The 18,448-nt window shown below is 49.5% G+C and overlaps 9 protein-coding genes across 9 annotated transcripts; 5 read left to right on the top strand and 4 right to left on the bottom strand.

The window, feature by feature from the left end:
- Positions 1–2,254, top strand: EV420DRAFT_469967 (subunit 17 of mediator complex-domain-containing protein). Its single transcript, XM_060482252.1, has 7 exons — positions 1–141; positions 191–430; positions 483–901; positions 952–1,286; positions 1,335–1,717; positions 1,770–2,000; positions 2,050–2,254. Exons 1-7 carry the CDS (start codon positions 20–22, stop codon positions 2,216–2,218), a joined length of 1,899 nt encoding a protein of 632 aa, XP_060338759.1. The 5' UTR covers positions 1–19; the 3' UTR covers positions 2,219–2,254.
- EV420DRAFT_1504718 (uncharacterized protein) lies at positions 2,191–3,609 on the bottom strand. Its single transcript, XM_060471261.1, has 6 exons — positions 3,545–3,609; positions 3,315–3,402; positions 3,222–3,264; positions 3,012–3,172; positions 2,592–2,958; positions 2,191–2,537 (listed from the first exon to the last, which is right to left on the bottom strand). Exons 2-6 carry the CDS (start codon positions 3,400–3,402, stop codon positions 2,291–2,293), a joined length of 906 nt encoding a protein of 301 aa, XP_060338758.1. The 5' UTR covers positions 3,545–3,609; the 3' UTR covers positions 2,191–2,290.
- An 88-nt stretch (positions 3,610–3,697) lies between these two features.
- EV420DRAFT_1259424 (uncharacterized protein) lies at positions 3,698–4,501 on the top strand (the record flags this gene model as incomplete). The annotated part of the gene is made up of 4 exons (XM_060466954.1): positions 3,698–4,016; positions 4,075–4,199; positions 4,251–4,317; positions 4,368–4,501. 4 exons carry the CDS (start codon positions 3,698–3,700, stop codon positions 4,499–4,501), a joined length of 645 nt encoding a protein of 214 aa, XP_060338757.1.
- Positions 4,502–4,856: 355 nt separating this feature from the next.
- On the top strand, positions 4,857–5,555 carry EV420DRAFT_1224872 (uncharacterized protein; the record flags this gene model as incomplete). The annotated part of the gene is made up of 4 exons (XM_060466502.1): positions 4,857–5,016; positions 5,064–5,203; positions 5,255–5,305; positions 5,358–5,555. Coding segments are annotated over 4 exons (549 nt in total), but the record flags the coding sequence as incomplete, so codon positions are not given.
- A 322-nt stretch (positions 5,556–5,877) lies between these two features.
- Positions 5,878–6,679, top strand: EV420DRAFT_1635732 (TspO/MBR family-domain-containing protein; the record flags this gene model as incomplete). The annotated part of the gene is made up of 5 exons (XM_060476484.1): positions 5,878–6,130; positions 6,183–6,246; positions 6,300–6,387; positions 6,437–6,493; positions 6,545–6,679. The coding sequence occupies 5 exons, from the start codon at positions 5,878–5,880 to the stop codon at positions 6,677–6,679; spliced, it is 597 nt and encodes a 198-aa protein (XP_060338755.1).
- On the bottom strand, positions 6,554–11,106 carry EV420DRAFT_469728 (argonaute-like protein). The gene is made up of 24 exons (XM_060482251.1): positions 10,711–11,106; positions 10,425–10,594; positions 10,281–10,372; positions 10,163–10,226; positions 9,578–10,108; positions 9,368–9,523; positions 9,178–9,318; positions 9,102–9,127; positions 8,917–9,050; positions 8,693–8,864; positions 8,630–8,645; positions 8,497–8,576; positions 8,348–8,439; positions 8,187–8,285; positions 8,074–8,132; positions 7,929–8,019; positions 7,836–7,877; positions 7,766–7,783; positions 7,644–7,713; positions 7,429–7,594; positions 7,361–7,374; positions 7,216–7,304; positions 7,004–7,167; positions 6,554–6,950 (listed from the first exon to the last, which is right to left on the bottom strand). Exons 1-24 carry the CDS (start codon positions 10,964–10,966, stop codon positions 6,948–6,950), a joined length of 2,745 nt encoding a protein of 914 aa, XP_060338754.1. The 5' UTR covers positions 10,967–11,106; the 3' UTR covers positions 6,554–6,947.
- Positions 11,107–13,035: 1,929 nt separating this feature from the next.
- EV420DRAFT_1504703 (mitochondrial carrier) lies at positions 13,036–15,621 on the top strand. The gene is made up of 12 exons (XM_060471260.1): positions 13,036–13,523; positions 13,578–13,667; positions 13,731–13,937; positions 13,992–14,222; positions 14,288–14,520; positions 14,580–14,685; positions 14,743–14,768; positions 14,825–14,926; positions 14,982–15,004; positions 15,056–15,344; positions 15,393–15,445; positions 15,498–15,621. The coding sequence occupies exons 1-12, from the start codon at positions 13,220–13,222 to the stop codon at positions 15,508–15,510; spliced, it is 1,677 nt and encodes a 558-aa protein (XP_060338753.1). The 5' UTR covers positions 13,036–13,219; the 3' UTR covers positions 15,511–15,621.
- On the bottom strand, positions 15,622–17,864 carry EV420DRAFT_1504695 (snare associated Golgi protein-domain-containing protein). Its single transcript, XM_060471259.1, has 5 exons — positions 17,050–17,864; positions 16,748–16,993; positions 16,540–16,691; positions 16,328–16,487; positions 15,622–16,272 (listed from the first exon to the last, which is right to left on the bottom strand). Exons 1-5 carry the CDS (start codon positions 17,485–17,487, stop codon positions 15,928–15,930), a joined length of 1,341 nt encoding a protein of 446 aa, XP_060338752.1. The 5' UTR covers positions 17,488–17,864; the 3' UTR covers positions 15,622–15,927.
- Positions 17,865–17,947: 83 nt separating this feature from the next.
- Positions 17,948–18,403, bottom strand: EV420DRAFT_1635728 (60S ribosomal protein L36; the record flags this gene model as incomplete). The annotated part of the gene is made up of 4 exons (XM_060476483.1): positions 17,948–18,028; positions 18,079–18,111; positions 18,163–18,341; positions 18,391–18,403. 4 exons carry the CDS (start codon positions 18,401–18,403, stop codon positions 17,948–17,950), a joined length of 306 nt encoding a protein of 101 aa, XP_060338751.1.
- Positions 18,404–18,448: the final 45 nt, after the last annotated feature.

Below are 18,448 nucleotides of genomic sequence, written 5' to 3'. Positions count from 1 at the left end.
TCCGACTCTGTCTCTTCCCATGGAGCCTCCTTCCTGGAAATCACTCAAACTTTCTCTCGAACGACCGTACAAGGACGAGAATGGCGCACCCATTCCAGTTCTTCAGGACATAACACCTCAGGGAGAGCAAATATATGAACCGTACGCATTGTTCTCTTGCCTGATGAAAAACTGAACCATATTTATGCAGAAAACAGACCCCCTCGCAAATACTGGGCGAAAACTTACGTCGCATCTTTCTTGAGCGAGGAGTCGATTTCTTCGAGAAGACAAAGGATGGAAACCTGGCTGATAGGATCGCGGAGGCCCATGTCGATGTGAAAGACACGACGCTAGACACGGCCGAGAGCGACGACGATAACGACGGGCCCAGCATCATGACCAGCGAAGAACTCTACAAAATGAGGATGGAAATATCTTCCCAGTTGTTGTGCGTTTTTCTACGCGCATATATCCTATTTGGCGACTCACAAATTTCAAAGCATAGCGCTGGGAGAGATGACCCATGCACGCGACTTGCTCTCTGCCATCTTATCGACGCCTGGGCAAGCCCCTCACTCCATTCCAGGGATACCGCGCCCAGAAATACAGCAGGACGCTCCACTCTCTGCTACTATCATTAAAAAACCGCCACCTATTGTCTCTGTTCAAGCTTTCAATACCCAACTGGCAATCGGTAGCAAGGATGAGGCGTTACGAAAGGCTTCCGACGTGTTCAAAGCGGCCGCCGACAGATTAGAGGGTGGCAGATTGCGCGGAGAAAAATACTGGGCAGATGCCCTCAAAATACGACGAGGGAACTGGGCACTGACTCCAGCGCCGTTACCACTGGGGTCAGCGACCGGAAAGGGCGCTGACAAGTCATCCAAAGACTTTTTGATATCTTATGGCCTGGAAGAATGTTGGTTCTCTGGTTCCTGATACATGCTCACTTACTGATTCTATTCCAAGCTTCTTCTAGCTTCAGGCGCCGTGCTATCGGACATATGGCATCTGTTGAAAATGCTTCTGAGGAACTGATATTTCCTTTTCGTCAACGTACTTCACTACGTGTTTCTTTGACAAGCGGCGAAGGCCACACCTCAACATTCTCAAAAAATGATTTCCGGTCGGAGGACACATCGTTAGATAACTTACTCAGGGATGCCCAGCGAGAAATTGTCGAGCAGGAAATCTTTTCTCTCCTGGTCCATGAAGCCAGCAGACTACCGACTGCATCTGCCAAGGTTTCCGAACGTCTAATCGTCATTGACTCTGCTCTGGGTACTGAACTCAAGTTTGAACTGGTATGTCTGTGCTATCTTTGATTCCGACTTTGTTTAGACCGTTCTTAGGTTGAAAGCGATTCTGTCACACCTCTAGCCTCCCGAAATACGTTGCAGGAAGCCACCTGCGACTTGATCTATCATTCGTTACACGCCCTGCTTCTCCGAAGACATCAGTATCTTAAATCACAAAGACTGAGTGGGAGCGATGCTCCCAAGACGGATCCACCGCCTGTTCTACAGCCGATCATTGATCTGCTGCAGTACCAAGTGTTCTGCCACAGAGTCAAGACAGTCATAGAGGGCATCGTCACAGCCCTTACACTAGCTGACATAACATCTACGCTCCGGTTCCAACCTGTAGGAGAAGTGGGACATGAACTCGTCAACCTCCTGGACAATCGCAATGCAAAAGCTGTAGGTGGTCAATGTATACTGAGAATTGACAGACGGTGGGTTACCGAATTGTCCAGGAGTGCAAAATCACTGACTTGTTAAAAATAGGCATACTGTCCGATTCTCTTTCTTGGCACCGTCAACATTAAATGCTCACCTAGCACAGGCCACCCTGACAATATCGTCTATTCCCCAGCTAAATCAGCTACTTACTGATGATGTCGGACGCTTTCTCCTTCAGCGAATATGTGAACTCGGCCGTGAAATAAGTAGTAACGTTAGTGGAATTTGGTTCCTGGATCTGAACCGATGTGTAGGAAGATGGGAGGGGTGCACGCTGTACGTTCTTCCACCACCTAGCCGACATGAAACTAATCTTGCTTATCAGCAACTTTCGGATTGACTTCCACGCAAATTCGACTCTGAGGTGCACTCTCTTTCGATTAGATCGACATACACCAAAGCAGGGTGAATCAGAAGTATACCACTCAGGTCGTAATGTCTCCCTTATACCATGGGTCGAAGGACATATACGAAAGGCACTCGGAGTTCCATAGCATAAGCATAGAATGCGGTGTATGTATGATATCGATAACAGAGCATGTTGTACCATATACGTAGAGGTAAATCTACTCCTCCTCGTCGTCGCCACCAGCCTGGAACTTCTCGATCTTGGCAGCAATCCTGGCCTTCCTCTGCTCGAGGTTGAGCTTGGGAGTCCTGTACTTCTTGCTCTCTGCCTTCCAGTCTTTTGTCTTGTCCGTAGGCTTGAACGTGGGGTCTTCACGAATGGCAGCATATGCATTCGTGAAGATCTCCTCAATATCCTCAGAGCCAATACCATCAGCGAGGTACGTCGAGAATTGCTTTTTGAATCTGAACAGAAAAATAGTGAGACGAAGTAGAACAAATGAACTGAGTATCACGCACCGTTCATCATCTTCCTCCTCCAAACTCTCCATGTACTCAGCGACGTGGCCACCGTAGATGTACTTCTTCAACACCTCTGCGTCCAGCTCCTTGCTCTCTGGGTCGTAACCAGGGAAGCGCTTGTCGGAGTGAGGGATGAAGATACCACCATCGCTCGCTCCCTTCATAGCACCAAAGAGACGCGAACCCGTGGATGTGCGCTTGAGACCAACATCAAGGTAGCACTTGAAGGGTCGAGGGGCATCTTCCTCATCCAAGGCTTCGGTCAATGTGGATGTACCATCAGGCTCGGTAACACCCTCATATTTGTCTGCGAGTCCGAGTTTTGTGAGGGCACGGCGGGCACAGAGGAGACCAGTAGCATAAGCTAAATGACGGGTAAATGAGTATTCATTATGATCATCAAGACCTGATACGGACCTGCTGTCCAGTTCGTCAAGCCGTGGTTGATGCCGTAGCGTGGCAGCTCTTTTGAACGCGCAGACGTCAAGACAAAGTCACCCTGGAGGCGGGCGTAGACAATCTGGACAATGACCTCCTTGTTCGTGAACCGGACGACGAGGCGGTATTTTGGCGCATTGCTAAAAGGAAATGAGAAGGCTGAGAGCAGAGTGACAGTATAAAACATACTATTTGTTCTTGGCCTGAGTAACCAATCGTTTGCGCGCGTAGTCTATACCAGAGGTCAACGGTATTCAACGGGACTTTGTAGACTTGACTAACAGTCGGTTTTGCCTTCTCTCCGGCGACGGTATTTGACTTGGAAACGAGAGAAGTATGCGTCGGACTTGACCTTTTTGACGAACGGCATCTAACAGAAATGCGAAGTCAGCCCGTCATCCAAAATTTGCAGAGTCCATCCAGCCCAACGACGCAATGTAATGATTTCAGACGTTCAATATGGGCAATAGACGACGCTGGACCTTCAAGCAGCATGAAATTGAGGGACATACCTTGAGGAACGGCCGGAGAAATGGGGGACGGGGAACGATAGACAAAACTCGAAGGGAATTCTTCCTGTCACGCAGTGTGACGCTCTGACCGAAAGCGAAAAGGAAAGCTTACATCATCGAGTGTGACTCACTGCATCTTGCCACTGAACTGTCATGGACCCGTACGCCAACTCGAGCTACTCGCAATACAGCCAGCAATCTACTTATGACAATCCTTATCACCGACCATACCAAGGCCCTTCGTATCCGCTTCCGGGATCTTCATCATCGCACAGCGCACCGGTTCCTGCGAATGCCTACGAGTACGATGTCGGTATCCTTGCGCAGCAGAGTGTGTATGTTCCCGGCGCGATGATTGACAAGAGGGGTGGTGCTGGTGGCAAGCTCGCGAAAGGTGGAAAGAGAACTACTGTCCTCCGTAAGGGAGGAGGAAAGGTCTGGGAAGACCAGACGCTGCTTGAGTGGAATCCTTGTGCGTGCTCTTGTTCATTATATTATCATTTTTTGGTGACTGACTCAAATTTCTGCAGCCTGGTTCAGGTTGTTCGTTGGTGATCTCAGTAACGACGTATCTGACGATGTTCTTTCGAACGCTTTCAACAAGTACCCCTCGTTCACGAAGGCACGTGTAATCAGAGATCGGTTAAGCCAGAAGGTGAGAGTAATGCACAGCTCTTGACTTGATAATTTCTGACCTTTAGCGTAGGCCAAGTACGGCTTCGTCGCATTCTCTGATCCCGAAGACTTTTTGAAGGCCTGGAAAGAGATGGATGGTAGGTTGGTCCTTTGTCTTTGTCGACCCTGACTGACCAGACTTGAACAGGCAAGTATGTTGGCAACCGACCTGTGAAACTGAAGAAGGCCGATGATACTGCTATACGGCCAGTTGAGATAGGTCATAGAAAGGCTAAGCAACTCGAGAGAGACCTGAAGAAGAACAGGCACAAACCTTATTAGATTCTGGACTCGAATGGATCTTATTAGAGAAGTATGTATATGCCATCGAATTATGTTTGCTTTTACTCATCTCAATGTCCACGAGCCTCATGTTTTAACTTGTTCGTTGGGTCAGTGTCTGAATTTTATTTGTGTTCCACGGACTACCCTTCTATTACAGCACCCGGTCTTGGATATGTACGCATCTGTAAGATTTCATTTGTGCGAGACCCTTGTTAAAGGGAGAGGCTACTGGTCAGTGACAGGCGTGGGAATAATACTACCCACCCTTCTCTCATCCTTCTCTCCTTTCATCTTTCACCGGTCTGGTACCACTGCATTCCTACAACCTAAATCACACATCTAAGTCGACCTAATGCTATCCTTCCTTTTCTCTATTTCTGTTGTCGTTGCTCTCGTTCGTGCGGATGTCGTTCCAACCGCTCCAGGTCCCAACGATGTATTCAACGCTAGTTCGCCATGTCTCATCAAGTGGAATGTGGACGCTGATGGTGATTGGAAGAACATGACAATCAGTACTACAACTCGCCTTTGCCAATAGCCCCTCCTGACCCTTCTCTAGAACTTATGGCTGGTTCCAATGACAACATGCAGCTTGTTGAGACGGTCGCTGTTGGGCTGGATGGCACTGATTCAACCGTCACGCCTTTTACATGGACATGTCCGTCTGTTACACCTTATTCCCACATATATTTCTATGAGGTAATTCTTTCCATTCCTCGAGATTTGTTGTCCTCATCGCCTTGCGCCCAGTTCACGAATGGAAACGACGCTGATGGTTCCAAGTGGACGACGCGTTTTACAGTAAGTTATATGCCTCTGAAATCTATTCTGAAACCAACGTTTGTTGTGGTAGATTGCATCCCCATCTGGCGAGACTACACCTCCAGAACATTCATCACAGCCCAACGGCGATAATATTCCATGGGGCACTGGTAGCACGAGCGACACAAGCGATTCTGACACCAAGACCGGCTCTCACACGTATGACGACCAGTCGGCAACGGCAACAGCAACATCGACGCGCATGCGCAAGCTCAAGGCCAGCGAGACTGTGTCCTCCTCGGATTCATCTGGCGATAATATGCAGCCTACTCTTGCACTTCCGTCTAAACAAGCTCAAGAATCTGTCGCGGTCAACCCTGCCAGCGCTCAAGCTCCCATGTCGTGTCCTGGAGTTCAAGCTATGATCAACGGAGGGCCGCAGCGATTGAAGAGTCTTACTCGAACTATCCTCATCGTTTTTGCTATCATGTTCTTTATGTAAATGAAAATTTGGCGATCGCGTTGGCCCATGACGTCAGTGTCGTTGAGGATCGAACGAGCTTGAAAGAGACGAGCAGACGACGCAAGTTGAATGTTAAGATTAGACAACCATGTTGGAAATCTATCTGCCTGCTATTCTTCTCGAAATTCCCCGGAATATTGTCACTGCCATCGGCCTGCCTCTGTGTTTGGGTATTCTGAGCGGTTCAGGGACAGCAAAGGTCGTGAAAAGTAATTGGTACAAGGCGAGTACTTCATACGTCTTTGCGAAAGCTAGTCTCATCATTTCAAAGGATTTGCATGGACCACCGGGCAGGCCGCCTCGTCAAGTCTTCCCTATCGTATGGCCGTTGTTGTACTTGTGTCCGTTCAAGAATTATGTAGTAGATTAAATTTGACTAATACTCTGGAATAGCTATGGGATACGTCTCGCACCTTGCTGTCAACGCTCTCGACGCCACATCGAGTCCTTCGACGCGGTGAGTAATGAGCGGTTGGACGGAGTCTACAACGGAACCAATTCTATTCATAGATCTGATGTCAAGCTTGGGATCGCTCTCTACTACGCCCAGTTGGCTATGAACTTCATCTGGAGCCCACTTTTCTTCAACGGAAAGAAGGTATGTTCGTGACATGCACATCATGGCAATACTAATATCAAAGAATCAGCTTGGCCTAGCACTCATCGACAGCGTTGTCCTGGCAGGCACTACTTTCTACATGACGGTATGAATCTGTCAGCCAAGTGGTTCTCAAAGTTGAATTAACTTTCTCCAGAAACTTCTTGACGGACCTACCAAATCCCAGTCGACCTACCTTCTTCTACCCTACTGCGCCTGGTTGACGTTTGCGACTTATTTGAATGGTGGGATTTGGTGGTTGAACCGAGGACGAACGCCGGAGAAGGATTAACGTGTCTATCAACAATGATGGAAACTTTGGGCAACTACAAAAGCACTTGAAGACCACATTACATTTAGAAAGTAAAGATATACATAAGTACTACATGACAAGCATTTTGATTCGACGGGTTCCAGCAGTGAAGTCGGGTAACTACAACGTTTACGATGAATGATTGTGTAATGTTTGATAGACAGCGCGAGGATTGATAACTACAGCAGATGACAGCAATTGGAGAATTTTTGTGATGCGAGAAATGGGAAATACTATGAACTACAGATTACTGTTGTGACAGGTCAGCTTATGTACAACGTCGCAAAGATGCAATCAACTTACAGAGAAGTACATTAGTTTAGATTGCGAGGCGTGGAGGGGTTTGAAGCCACGCTTGAAAGCGTCCAGAGATTCATCAACCTTGGAGCCATCGCCGGACTCGGAGTAGTCAACACTGCCAGAAGGATCGTAATGGTTCTTGGCACGGGAGCATACTATGTCGGCGTCTACAAGAAGATGTCAGCACATGTGAAATAGACAAAAGGCTGACTGACAGTATACAGGCGCAGGAATGGACACACTGCGCGTTGAACGAGCGTAGACATGACACAAGGTGAAGGACAGAGATTGAACGGCGTCGGGACTGATAGAGCAAGCTATTAGTTTCATCATGACAGCAGACGGATTAAAGTGACTGACGAAAGGGCATTTTCCTGTGAAAACACGTTTAAGCACTGAGCCGTGGTGTGCAAAAAGTGGAGACTCACATCGTACAAAACCGAATAGTGAGCAGGTCGACTGGTTCCCAGCAGTCCGCCGTGACTTTGAAGATAAAAGTCAAATTCTGTCGGATGTGAGATTTCTCGGTCGACAACCGTGCCCGCAGGGCAGTTGCCGCTGCGGTCTGCCTCTCTTTCATTGGCCGGGAAGAACCTGCATTCTAATCAGCATGCAGGCCTGTAGGAATGACGAACAAAAGTACCGAACGTGGTGGCGCTTGCCAACAACAATGACAGTGATCTTGGGTCGGATCCGCAGTTCCTCGCATGCCCCTGTGAATATCGTCAGCACGAGAGGAGAATGAGATAACCGAGTGTAACAGACTTTTCAGGGCGCCCAATTCTGTTGAAGCGGGATCAGCGTGTCATCAGACGAAATCATTGAAAAGATCAACCTTTGTCAAGAACCTCTTGGAATTGACCCTCGGATACACCGTCTGTAAGTATATACATAAGACCCTGAACAGAGACAATACATGAGGACATACCGCGGAAGAACAAGATACGTTTAGGCTCCGCCATTCCTTGCGCCTTCTTCTCGACCATGGATCGATAGTTCATATAGTTGGACAGGACATGCTGCAATTTCGATCTCAGTATACACGCTGTGGACAGTAGGAATGTCGTCCGCACCTTGCTCATCTCCTGAAGATCTTCAATCATTTCCTGACGACAATTTTGGACCCGGGTAGCTGTTTGATTAAGGTCAGCACTGCACGGCATATGAAATGGATGCAGAGACGTACTGGCGATGTATTTCGCAGTGTCGGAGTCCACATTAGCGACCAAAGCTGTGAATGAGGGACGACTGTCGGAGCCTGGGGCTGGATGAATGACATCCGCGCCTTAACAAAGGAAACAGAAATGTTCAGATGCCACGTTAGGCAATGAAAGAGCGTGAACCTACCCATGACGATAGTGGGGTTTGCTGGATCGGTCAAAAGTTTGACCGATGTGGGTTCAGGAATGACATTGATACCGCCGAGCTTCACGTTCATCCTAAATGAAATGAAGCGTTTGGATAACGCGAGATGATTGAAAAGGTGTTAGACGTACTTCAAGCAAACGTTTGCAAAGTATTGGTTTTTGGCTCCGAAACATTTCTTGCTTTTCATGCATTGGGTTGCCACGCCGGCCTACGAAATCTGGATTCAGAAGGAAGTAAACCCTCGGCTTTTTGTTCACTGACCGTAACATCACCGAAACTTGCACAACGATCAGTAACGGGAAAAAACAGCTGTTAGAAACTCACTGTTTAACAGCGGTGTAAATATCGTCTCCGTGTTCTGGTAAGACGACAACAATGAGCGACGGGAACGCGCCAACTGCTTCCTTGCATCTCATGCCTGCAGTTTGCAGCTGACTCTGGACAGTCCCTTGTCCGTTTTGCCATATAGTGACGGCAGGAGGTTTGATTCCCATGCCTGAGAAAGCACAATAAGCGACGAGGACCCGTGAGCCGATCAAACGCCTTACCAACTTCTCGGCAACTCTTCGACAGACTCTGAATCATCTCTGTACAAGCCCTTTCATCAAACCGATTGCGCTGTTCGTAGATGACAACAGCCCAGACGCCTATCTGAGCAGGACGGAAGAAACGCTTGTCAACCCTACAGAGTGTTATTAGCTGAGATCGAGACATTGAAAAACGTATAATGTACATATTCCAAGCACCGTTTTGTGGGACCTCGGAAAGCTCGTTGAGATATGGCATACGAGCAAAGGGGGGTGACTTACAATCGTTGCCTGCTTGCTGCCTTGGCCATACTTGAGCGTAGGGGGTTGCAAGACGCGAGCTTGTATCTGCAAGGGGCCGGCAGCAGAATTGACGCTCATCCCGAAGTGACGAACGTAGTCTGACTGTCCATATGCCAATACCTACAACAGCATGTGAGTACTGACCACGCGAAAGAATAATACTACGAACATTGAGACCATTCCTGATACTCGTAAGACGATCGCGAGGTTTCTTCGTCGCAAATGAGAGGACCGTTGGGGTTAGTTTCGAGGGCACTTGCTTCCTCATAATTTGTCCCTTAGTGATGTAACATAATTCCAGTGGGATCAACGCGCCCGATCCCACCTAGAAGAGGACACGATGAGAATACAAAGGACAAGGAAAAACACGGTTTCATACCTCGACACAGATGTTGTCGGGCCAGTGGAGGCGGATTCCAGAGGCGCTACGCCTAAAGTGGTCGGCGACGGTAGTAGTAGCCCCGTCTGCATTGGTGAAGGTAACCGAGCTAGCACCCACAGCGCTAAGCCTCTTGACAACTCGATGAGGCCCTTTGAGGTCGGCCTCCGTGACTTTGGCTTTGGGATCCAGGGTCTTGCCAATTACTCTGATACGCATGCCGGTAATGAAGCGTTGAAGACGGAGTCGCTCGCGATCAGGTAAACCGCGCTTGGGCGACATGGATTCGGGCAATGTATTCCCCAAAAATTGGAGGCAGAGGTCAATGAGTTTCCCCTCTTTATACATCGTACCTGTTGAGATGTCCACGTTGATCAGCATCCTGTCCATGGCAGGGCGTACCGATTGGAAGTAGCCGCGCCATAATTGGAGTCCGCATCCGATATCTAGAGTCTCCTGACTGGTGAAGAAGGACCGTACGTTGAAGGGATAGTTCAATGATGGCTCCATTCGAATCACGACGTTCAGAGCCTTGATATGATGTACGTAAGGACCAACTGCAGAAACTTAAGAAAGGAGACGAACAGTGATAGCAGTCAATACGCTGTTGTCATGTGATTGATCTCCCTTCACGAAACGGTGTAGGACCCTATAGATCGCGAATCAGTCGTATGTGAATGAAGCCATAGGTGGAAAGACATACTCGGGATTGATCTCAGCCACCTTGGTTAGTCTGATCTTGTAGGCTTTGGGTGCTGTCGTTGAGGCATCTGTAGGAGGAAGGGTGACGCTAAACTGATGGTACCACCGTCATTATTGGAGAATCATGAAGAAAAAGTTATCGTACCTCCATGTGATTCGTGCCGCCAAACGGCAGCTCTCGAGCAGCAAAAAGATTTTTACGCCCATCGTATACAGCACGAGGGGTAAAGATGGCGGGCGCAGTCGTAGTCTGGAGTTCCTTGATCAGTTCCATGTTCAAACGCGCGGGCAGTGTTTTCTCGGAGGGCATGATGACTGTGGAAGAGATGTCAAAAAGTACACGCAAACACGGTCTCGGGAGGACATACCGACTGAAGAACGACACACAGAGGGTCAGAAGACAGTAAGGCATGATCAGACGCGCCACTTACCATCGTAGTGGTGGATGATGCTCTTGGGGATGCTGCACTCGAAAGAGTTGACGAAGATCTTCACAGGACGTCCGCTGGCACCAAATCCACGACGCTTCACGCCGATGGTGCTGATATGGTCACCAGGGGTCGGGAGACCAACTGAGATACCGCCAGAGGCGCCAGCACCACCGCCGCGACCGCGAGGAGCAGCACCTCGTAGACCACGGATAGCAGGGCCACCACGACCGTTGGTTGGGGCAGCGCGAGGGGGCATGGCGAGTATTGAATGTAAAAGAGAGAAGATGGAAGAAAGAGAGCAAGAGGCGAGGATGGTGAGAAGGACTGGCACGCGCCTTTTTATCAGAATCCAGAATCTGATCAAGCTGACACCCTAGAGTGCATAAAAGAACTCTGTTGCCTCGATCGGATGCAGTAAAGACTAATTTCGAATGGATTTTGACAAGTTTTTAACTGCTGGACATCATTTTGGATTCGATTTTGTCGACTCTGACAGGGGAAGGCAAGAGCAGGCTGTCCAGAAAGAGAATACAGCTCTAAATTGCCTCAAACGGTCGTAGAAAGGAACAGAAAAAACAGTAAAAACGCGAATTTAACCCGAATTCAAACGCGTTTGAGTCATTAGAAGCACAAAGGAAGGTAGATCGCGATTACCAAACCCTTCATGCCGAAATCCCGCCGGTTGTTCAGGGCCGGTCTTGTTGCTTTCTTTCCTATACGACAACGACGGTATGAAGACAATGACTGTTGTGCTGGACGCTCTCCCCTGGCAGCAGTCGTGTCCCCCCGTCGCACGACGAGTTCACGGTGCTGTGGTCCTTTTTCTTCGATGATAATCGTGAAGCTGACACGGTCGCGAGTTAGTCTGACTCGTGGTGATTTTCTCATCTATAAGGTCCATTGTCCGCTCTATATGGGATGCCCTTATCCTTCTCGTTCTTTGCCTCCTTGCCGTCACGTTTGTGCCCCAAAGAGGCCAAGCGGCGCTTAGTTCATATTGACCCGGGTCCTCGCTGTGGCCACGCTGCACAGTACTGTCCTAGGCTGACTCTACTCATATATTCTCGGAACGACGCCTTTTCCTCTTGGGAGCCATGCTGGTGACGGTCGGTGGCTGCCGATCATTGCTTTCAAAGATGCTCAGGTGCCGCCCTTTGTCTTGAATCAAGTCCCCGCTGTGGCATGCCCCGGTCTCTCTTTTCTTAGTCTGGTACTCTTGGGTAACGCCCACCGTCTATTGGCTGCGCCTCACTCCTCTCTCTCCTTTAACTGTCAAGTGGACCTTCTTTTCTTCCCCTGCTATCGTCATCATGAGTGCCGAACTTGCAGCGCGTCGGATTCAGCTTCGCCAAACCATGGCCCATCGGAAGCCCGTCCCTGTGTATATTCCTTCGCCCCCCTCATCTCCCAATACTAGCTTTTTCCAGGGCACGAAGCCTGCCTATGCCTCCTCAATGTCTGTCGTGGATTCCCAGACCATGCCACCGGTAGGTCGCTGCTGCTTTAGCTCTTCGCTAGCATTCACCAGTATTTCCTAGCTACCTGAAGGATGGCGCGAGGCCATCTCTCGTGCATCGTCGCTTCACTCTTTAGACCATTCAGACAGATTCTACTTTTCACCCAACAGTCACAGCACCCCGGTTAGTCGCCCCCACTTGGTCTTTATCCCTCTAATATTGTTGCAGTCACCCCGGAATGGTCGCAGGTCCGTGTCTGACGATGCTCGCACTCGTTACTCAACCAAAAGTCCTGTTCGAGGGACGCGCGCGTTTCGGCAGGTAAGTGTACACGTATACTTGACTCACGGACATTGCTCACGCCGGTTTAGAGCTATCGGCCGCCAACACCGCCTAAGCCTGCTGTTCATCGCAAGGACAGACCTGTGGATCAGTTCGGTTCCCATTTCGAGCTCTTGCCGGTAATATGTCTGGCCAAACATTCTACAAATGGTGCTAATGAATTATTTCAGAGTGAAAAGTACAGAGCCCCGACGCTATCGACGCAAGCCTTCATTCATGACTGAAAAATCCCGATCCACATTTGGTACTAGTTCGCTGGACTCAGGGACGAGCACGCCGGCATCTCAAGGCCAGTCACCACAGGTACATGGTGTCACAGTTCTCCCCATGTTCATCGTAGCTAGGCCCCAGGCCAAGCAGCCTGAAAGCCGTGGCTGTTTTTCAGTGTTCTGGAATCGGTTGTTCAGATGCTAAGATGAAAGGATTAATTGGTCAAGACATTGTATTCATCTAGACATTGTACACCTAGATAGTCTATTTAATGGTCATCCGCTGGCGGAACACTTCGTCTTGAGCCGGGAGACAAGCAAAGATAAACATAATGCCGACTTGTGGACCATCAGATACCCAGCACTCCCGTCGCCACCGATGAGCATCTAGAGCAGAGCATCCCGGCTCTCATAATCCCGTCGATATCATTCGTAGCCGTCACAAATTTCGAAATCAACCTCGCTGCTCCGTCGTCATCACGCGTCGCTGGCCCACTCTGGATGGCCCAGCCAAGTCCCCCAGCCGGGCGGGACAACCATGAACAACGCCGCACGCCGCGTACGCTGGCCGAATTTCGCCTGCAAGAAGGCAGAGAGAACAGGAAACGTCGCCTATTGGCCTTGTGGCGACACATCCGAGTGCGTGGATATAACTTTGATCGGGAACCCAGCGCGAAAGCACTAGGAAAAGCCCCCGACTCGACTGAAAATGCGAAGAAACTGCGAGCTGCATATGAACACGAGCTCCTGGGGAGGGTAGGAGGGTGGAAGCAGTTCGTTGAGTATGCCGAGGCCAAGGAAGTTGGTATGTTGCCTCGGTGTCGCCCGGGGTGTTGAACTGATACTATCGAGTGTGCAGAACTCTGGACAATATTTCATGACGAGCTTGACTTGGACCGGAATGGCCACCTGGAACCGGAAGAACTAGAATTAGCACTACGAAAAGCGGGTTAGTGGATTCTTTGTGTTTCTAGCACTGATGGTCTCAAAGTTTCTTTGACTTCACTTTTAGGAATCACATTATCTCCAAACACACTATCGGAATTCATGACATACTTGACATCCTCTCCCCAATCTCGGATAGTAACATTTGCTGAATTCCGAGACTTTCTCCTTTTGCTCCCCCGGAAAATCTCTACGACTGAGATTTACAAGTACTACGAGATGAACAAGTTTCTCGGAGATGATGGCAAAGGCGTGGCCCGTGTCACCATGGAAGGTGGGTCTGTGTTCCGTCAACACGCGTCGTTTGATGCTACTAAGTATATGATAGGTGATGTCAGCTTAAGCGCCGAGGACAAACCTCCAGACGGTCCCAGCAAAACGGTACCAACCACACAAGTACCAGCCATACCCCAACCCCTTCCTCCTGTACAGACAACCTACGTCGAACATGAGGAAGAACAAGAAGACGATGATGACGACGCTTTTGATGACAGCCATGGTTGGCTCGAAGGGCGCACAGCTCTCAAATTCCTGTTAGCTGGAGGCATTGCCGGTGCAGGTCCGTCATCCTTCCTATATACACACGACACCACGCGTCCTCAAGCTCTCTCTTCTCATTTCCAGTCTCCCGGACATGTACCGCACCTTTTGATCGACTCAAAATTTTCCTTATCACCCGTCCACCCGATCTCGGTGGAGCTTCGCGAGCACAGGCAGGCGGTGCGAACGTCCTAGGATATGCTGTGCGACAGATATACTCCGAGGGCGGCGTGTTCGCGTTCTGGACAGGCAATGGGCTGTCCGTTGCTAAGATATTCCCCGAGTCTGCGATCAAGTTCTTCGCGTATGAGTCTGCTGTTAGTGTTCAGCAGGCAGCATTTGGTTTTCCACTGAATTCTTTGTTCCATGTCTCAAGAAACGTATGTTTGCGACGTACTGGGATCATGTTGACGATCCTAGGGAAATTAGTGGCGTCAGTCGTTTTCTTTCGGGTGGGATTGGCGGAATAAGCAGTCAGCTGTGTAAGTCGCGCCACTTGATTGTAATTGATCTGCACTTCATTTCGCCTATGCTCTTAGGTATATACCCAGTCGAGACGCTCAAAGTATGTCATAAACGCAAGGTTTCATTTCGCCCGTTTTTGATACTAGTCTCTCATAGACTCAAATGATGAGCAACACAGGAACGCGACGGACATTAATGTCCGCAGCGCGTCATGTATGGAAGCTTGGAGGGTTTCGAGCTTACTACCGTGGCCTAACGGTAAGCCTTCTTATTTGTCGCTTTCCGTTCTACTCATCACCATGCACCCTCCTAGGTTGGTCTTGTTGGTGTTTTCCCGTTCGCGTTTCCTGCCCTACCACACGTTCCATGATTGACAAGTTATTCTAGGTACTCCGCTATCGACATGTCAACCTTTGAAGCACTCAAACTGGCGTACCTGCGTTCCACCGGCAAAGATGAACCGGGAATGCTTGCACTGTTGGCATTTGGGAGTGTGTCAGGGAGTGTGGGTGCTACGAGCGTGTACCCGATGAATTTGGTGAGGACGAGGTTGCAAGCGTCTGGAAGCTCGGGGCATCCTGAACGGTATACGGGTGTGTTTGATGTTGCGAGTAAGACTTGGGCGAGAGAAGGTTGGAGAGGGTTTTATCGGGGCTTGTTTCCGACTCTGGCAAAGGTATGTGTGCTTCAGGGTAGATCGTACATGGGAACTGACACTTTGTAGGTCGTTCCAGCAGTCTCGATATCCTATGTTGTCTATGAGCATAGTAAACGAAGGTATGTTTTTTTTGGTCGTGTCCGACTTGCGGAGACTAAGCCCTATGCCCAGACTTGGTGTTTAAGATATATATATTATTTTTACTCTTAATCTTCCGTAGATCAATTGCCTTGCATATACATGTATTTATTGAGCCAAGCATTACCATTGTCGTCGCATCTTCCAGGACACTTGGATCCGAAGCTTCTGTTTGAATGGCCAACGTAAATTCATCGACAAGCAAATGCAAGAATACAGGATGATAGGTATAATGGAAGGCAAGGATAAATATCATATCAACTGAATCGTTAATCCAAGTCATAAAAAGGGCATTATTAGCGGATGATCGTAGATAATATGGGGATGTGCGTGTGTGAAAGCGAAGTGAAATGAATGGGGGGGGGGGGGGTCTAGTATGCAATGATGTGTGTCAGTGTCGAATGCGTAGCGAAGGAATTATGCACAAGGGAAAACGAATCCGAAGCCCCCGTCAGGGTCGGTATCATGATGGGAGTACATCTTCCATCGCGCGCTTCTCCTGCACGAGAACAGCCAGATTCGCGAACCGCTCCTGCCGCTCACGCGTTCGAGACCGAGAAGGAATCCTGATCTTGTCTCTCCATTCTTGTACCCAGGTCCATCTCGAAACTCGCTCAGATTCCGCGGAGCCGAGCTCTTCGTCGGAACTCAACCATGCCCGTAGGTGCTCGCGGCCCAGTATCGGTGCTAGTGAGAGAAAAGAGAGGAATACTAGTTTGACGATGATCTGTGGGGATAGAAGGAGAGACGATACGGTTTGAGGCGTGGGAGAAGGGGCGGAGGCGACGGTCTGCAAGATATCTCCTATCTGTGATTACATAAACATGAGTACAAAAGAAGAAATTGGTATTAAGGGGACTTGCCTGGCAGGTTACAGCCGTCCACGGAAGAGAACCAATGAATGCACCAAGAACGCAATCTGCGATTGAGACTCCACAGACTCCACAGGCTATGTTAATCCCGGACCAGGGGACGACTCCAATTAGCCGTAGAATGGATAAACGGATCCAGGGTGACGTCTGCCTCGCTTCCGAGTCAGTCTCGGCCTTTGACGCGCCACCCTCGAGCGCGGAACGCGTCAGATCCAGAGCTTTTGGGAAAAAAGTGGGTCAGGAAGGGGGCAAGCGGCTTGGAGAGCAGTGTAGCGCATGTGGATCCAATCGTAGTCAGAAGGGTGAGAAGAAGGGTCGCATATGCAGGCGAAAACAAGGCGCCCGCAAGGACATTCTGTTAGCCGCAGAGTAAGTATCGCGTGACTTTTGAGAAATATACATAGGACGGACCCAGATAACGCTACCTGGGATTGACCAAGCGTGCTTCCATACCGCAGTAATGGCAAGGATACCGATGACATGGGCGAGCTGTGCTGGGCCACTCTGCGAATAGCCATGGAGGTCGCGCCCCAACTCTGCAAGATCTGCGAGATTTTGTGGCCATGAAAAGGATATAGGCAGGGTCCTCAGGGCAAGGAAGACGAGCCCTGTTGATATCGGGAATAGAGAGATGACAAGGATGATGGGGAATTGCACCTAAGAGAACAATGACGATTAGAACATAAAACGTTACGAAAGGCCGGTGTACTCACCGGTGGCAGACGCTGAAGCCAATTGTACGGCAGTGGCGAGGCTGGTGATGATGATTTCTCGTTAAGCACATCGCCAAAGGAAGTCTTGTGAGCTGAAGCCGACAGCGGTAGAATGTAGTCATCTTCAGAGACAGACTTGGGCGTCGAGGGCGTCGACCAGGACATCTTGTGGGTTGGAGCATGGACCGACTGGAGGATACGCGACGCGATTACAGCCAGCATATTAGATGACTGTTCTGTCTGCTGCACGGGCTCCTCTGGCTCTGGGACTGGCTCTGGAGCTGGGTCAGAGATAGGCGAGCCGCAGGGGGATAGCTGGGGCTGTAGTAATGATCCTGAGCGACGACGACCCAAGGAGCGAATAGTAAGAGCAGGACGGAGGGTAGTGGAGGAAGCGCGGTTTCTGTTGAGAGGAGGAGGAGCAAGTGAATCTGACATGGCTGTCGAAAAAAACAGCCAGTCAAATGTATTCCGGCGGATCCGTACTATCTTCACTTACGACATCAACATGACACATCCCTTTTGTGTAAGCTCTTGGCGCCTCGGTTTCAGATTCGGACTGACGCTTCTCCCTACCAACTCGTCGTTTCATCCCTGGATTAACTCCCGAGATTTCGCAGTCCGTATCGCATTCCGCAACGGGCGAGCAGGGACTATGGAAGGGCTAACATGCAGGAAACAAGTTGGTCGTACGATCTAACGTGGTCCAATGATTTCGGCATTTCATCCGCTTTATTATTACTCATAGGACGGTCATCATCGGCTTATTGTATTTGATGACGCATGCCAGTAAAGCTCTCACGGAGTCAGCAGACAGTCGGTCAGCAGAATATATCGATTGCTTTGTGGGAAACATAATCATATCGATTTGAACATAATGAAAAGCCCCTGCATATCTCTAGTGTCCTGCCCTCCTGCTCTCCTGGATGATCGTCGAGAGCTCTTCCAGCTTGCGCTTTGATCGCAAAAGAGTACCGAGCTGTGAAAAAGTTGGTCAGCGGTTACTATACTAGCCCAAAAATTACTAACCCTCTTCTTTGTCAACTTTCTCGCCTTTTTGTCCTGAAGAATAGATTAGTATCTTTGCCAATGCAGCCTTTACTGTTGTCGTACCTTTGAGTTCCTCAGCAGCTCCATCACCCGACGCTCATACGCTGAGAATCCAGCAACCTCACGAACAACAGACCGCACAAATTTGGTCTTGGCGGATTGGATGCCCTTGCGCTGGCTGGGACGCACGGCTTTTTCAATGGGGGTTGTGGGGTGGCCCTTGTTGAGACCAGTCCGTAGGTCTATATTCACCAGGTCAGCACATAATTATCGAAAATACCCAGTACTCACTGGTTCGGGTCATTTTGTCGGCGTCTTGAGGATATCGTCTGGCAGCGACTGTAAAGTT

The sequence above is a fragment of the Desarmillaria tabescens genome (assembly GCF_030435595.1).
Source record: "Desarmillaria tabescens strain CCBAS 213 chromosome Unknown EV420scaffold_2, whole genome shotgun sequence".
NCBI lineage: Eukaryota > Fungi > Basidiomycota > Agaricomycetes > Agaricales > Physalacriaceae > Desarmillaria > Desarmillaria tabescens.
Note: the sequence above shows the minus strand (reverse complement) of the source record. Positions and strands in the feature narration are given on the sequence as shown.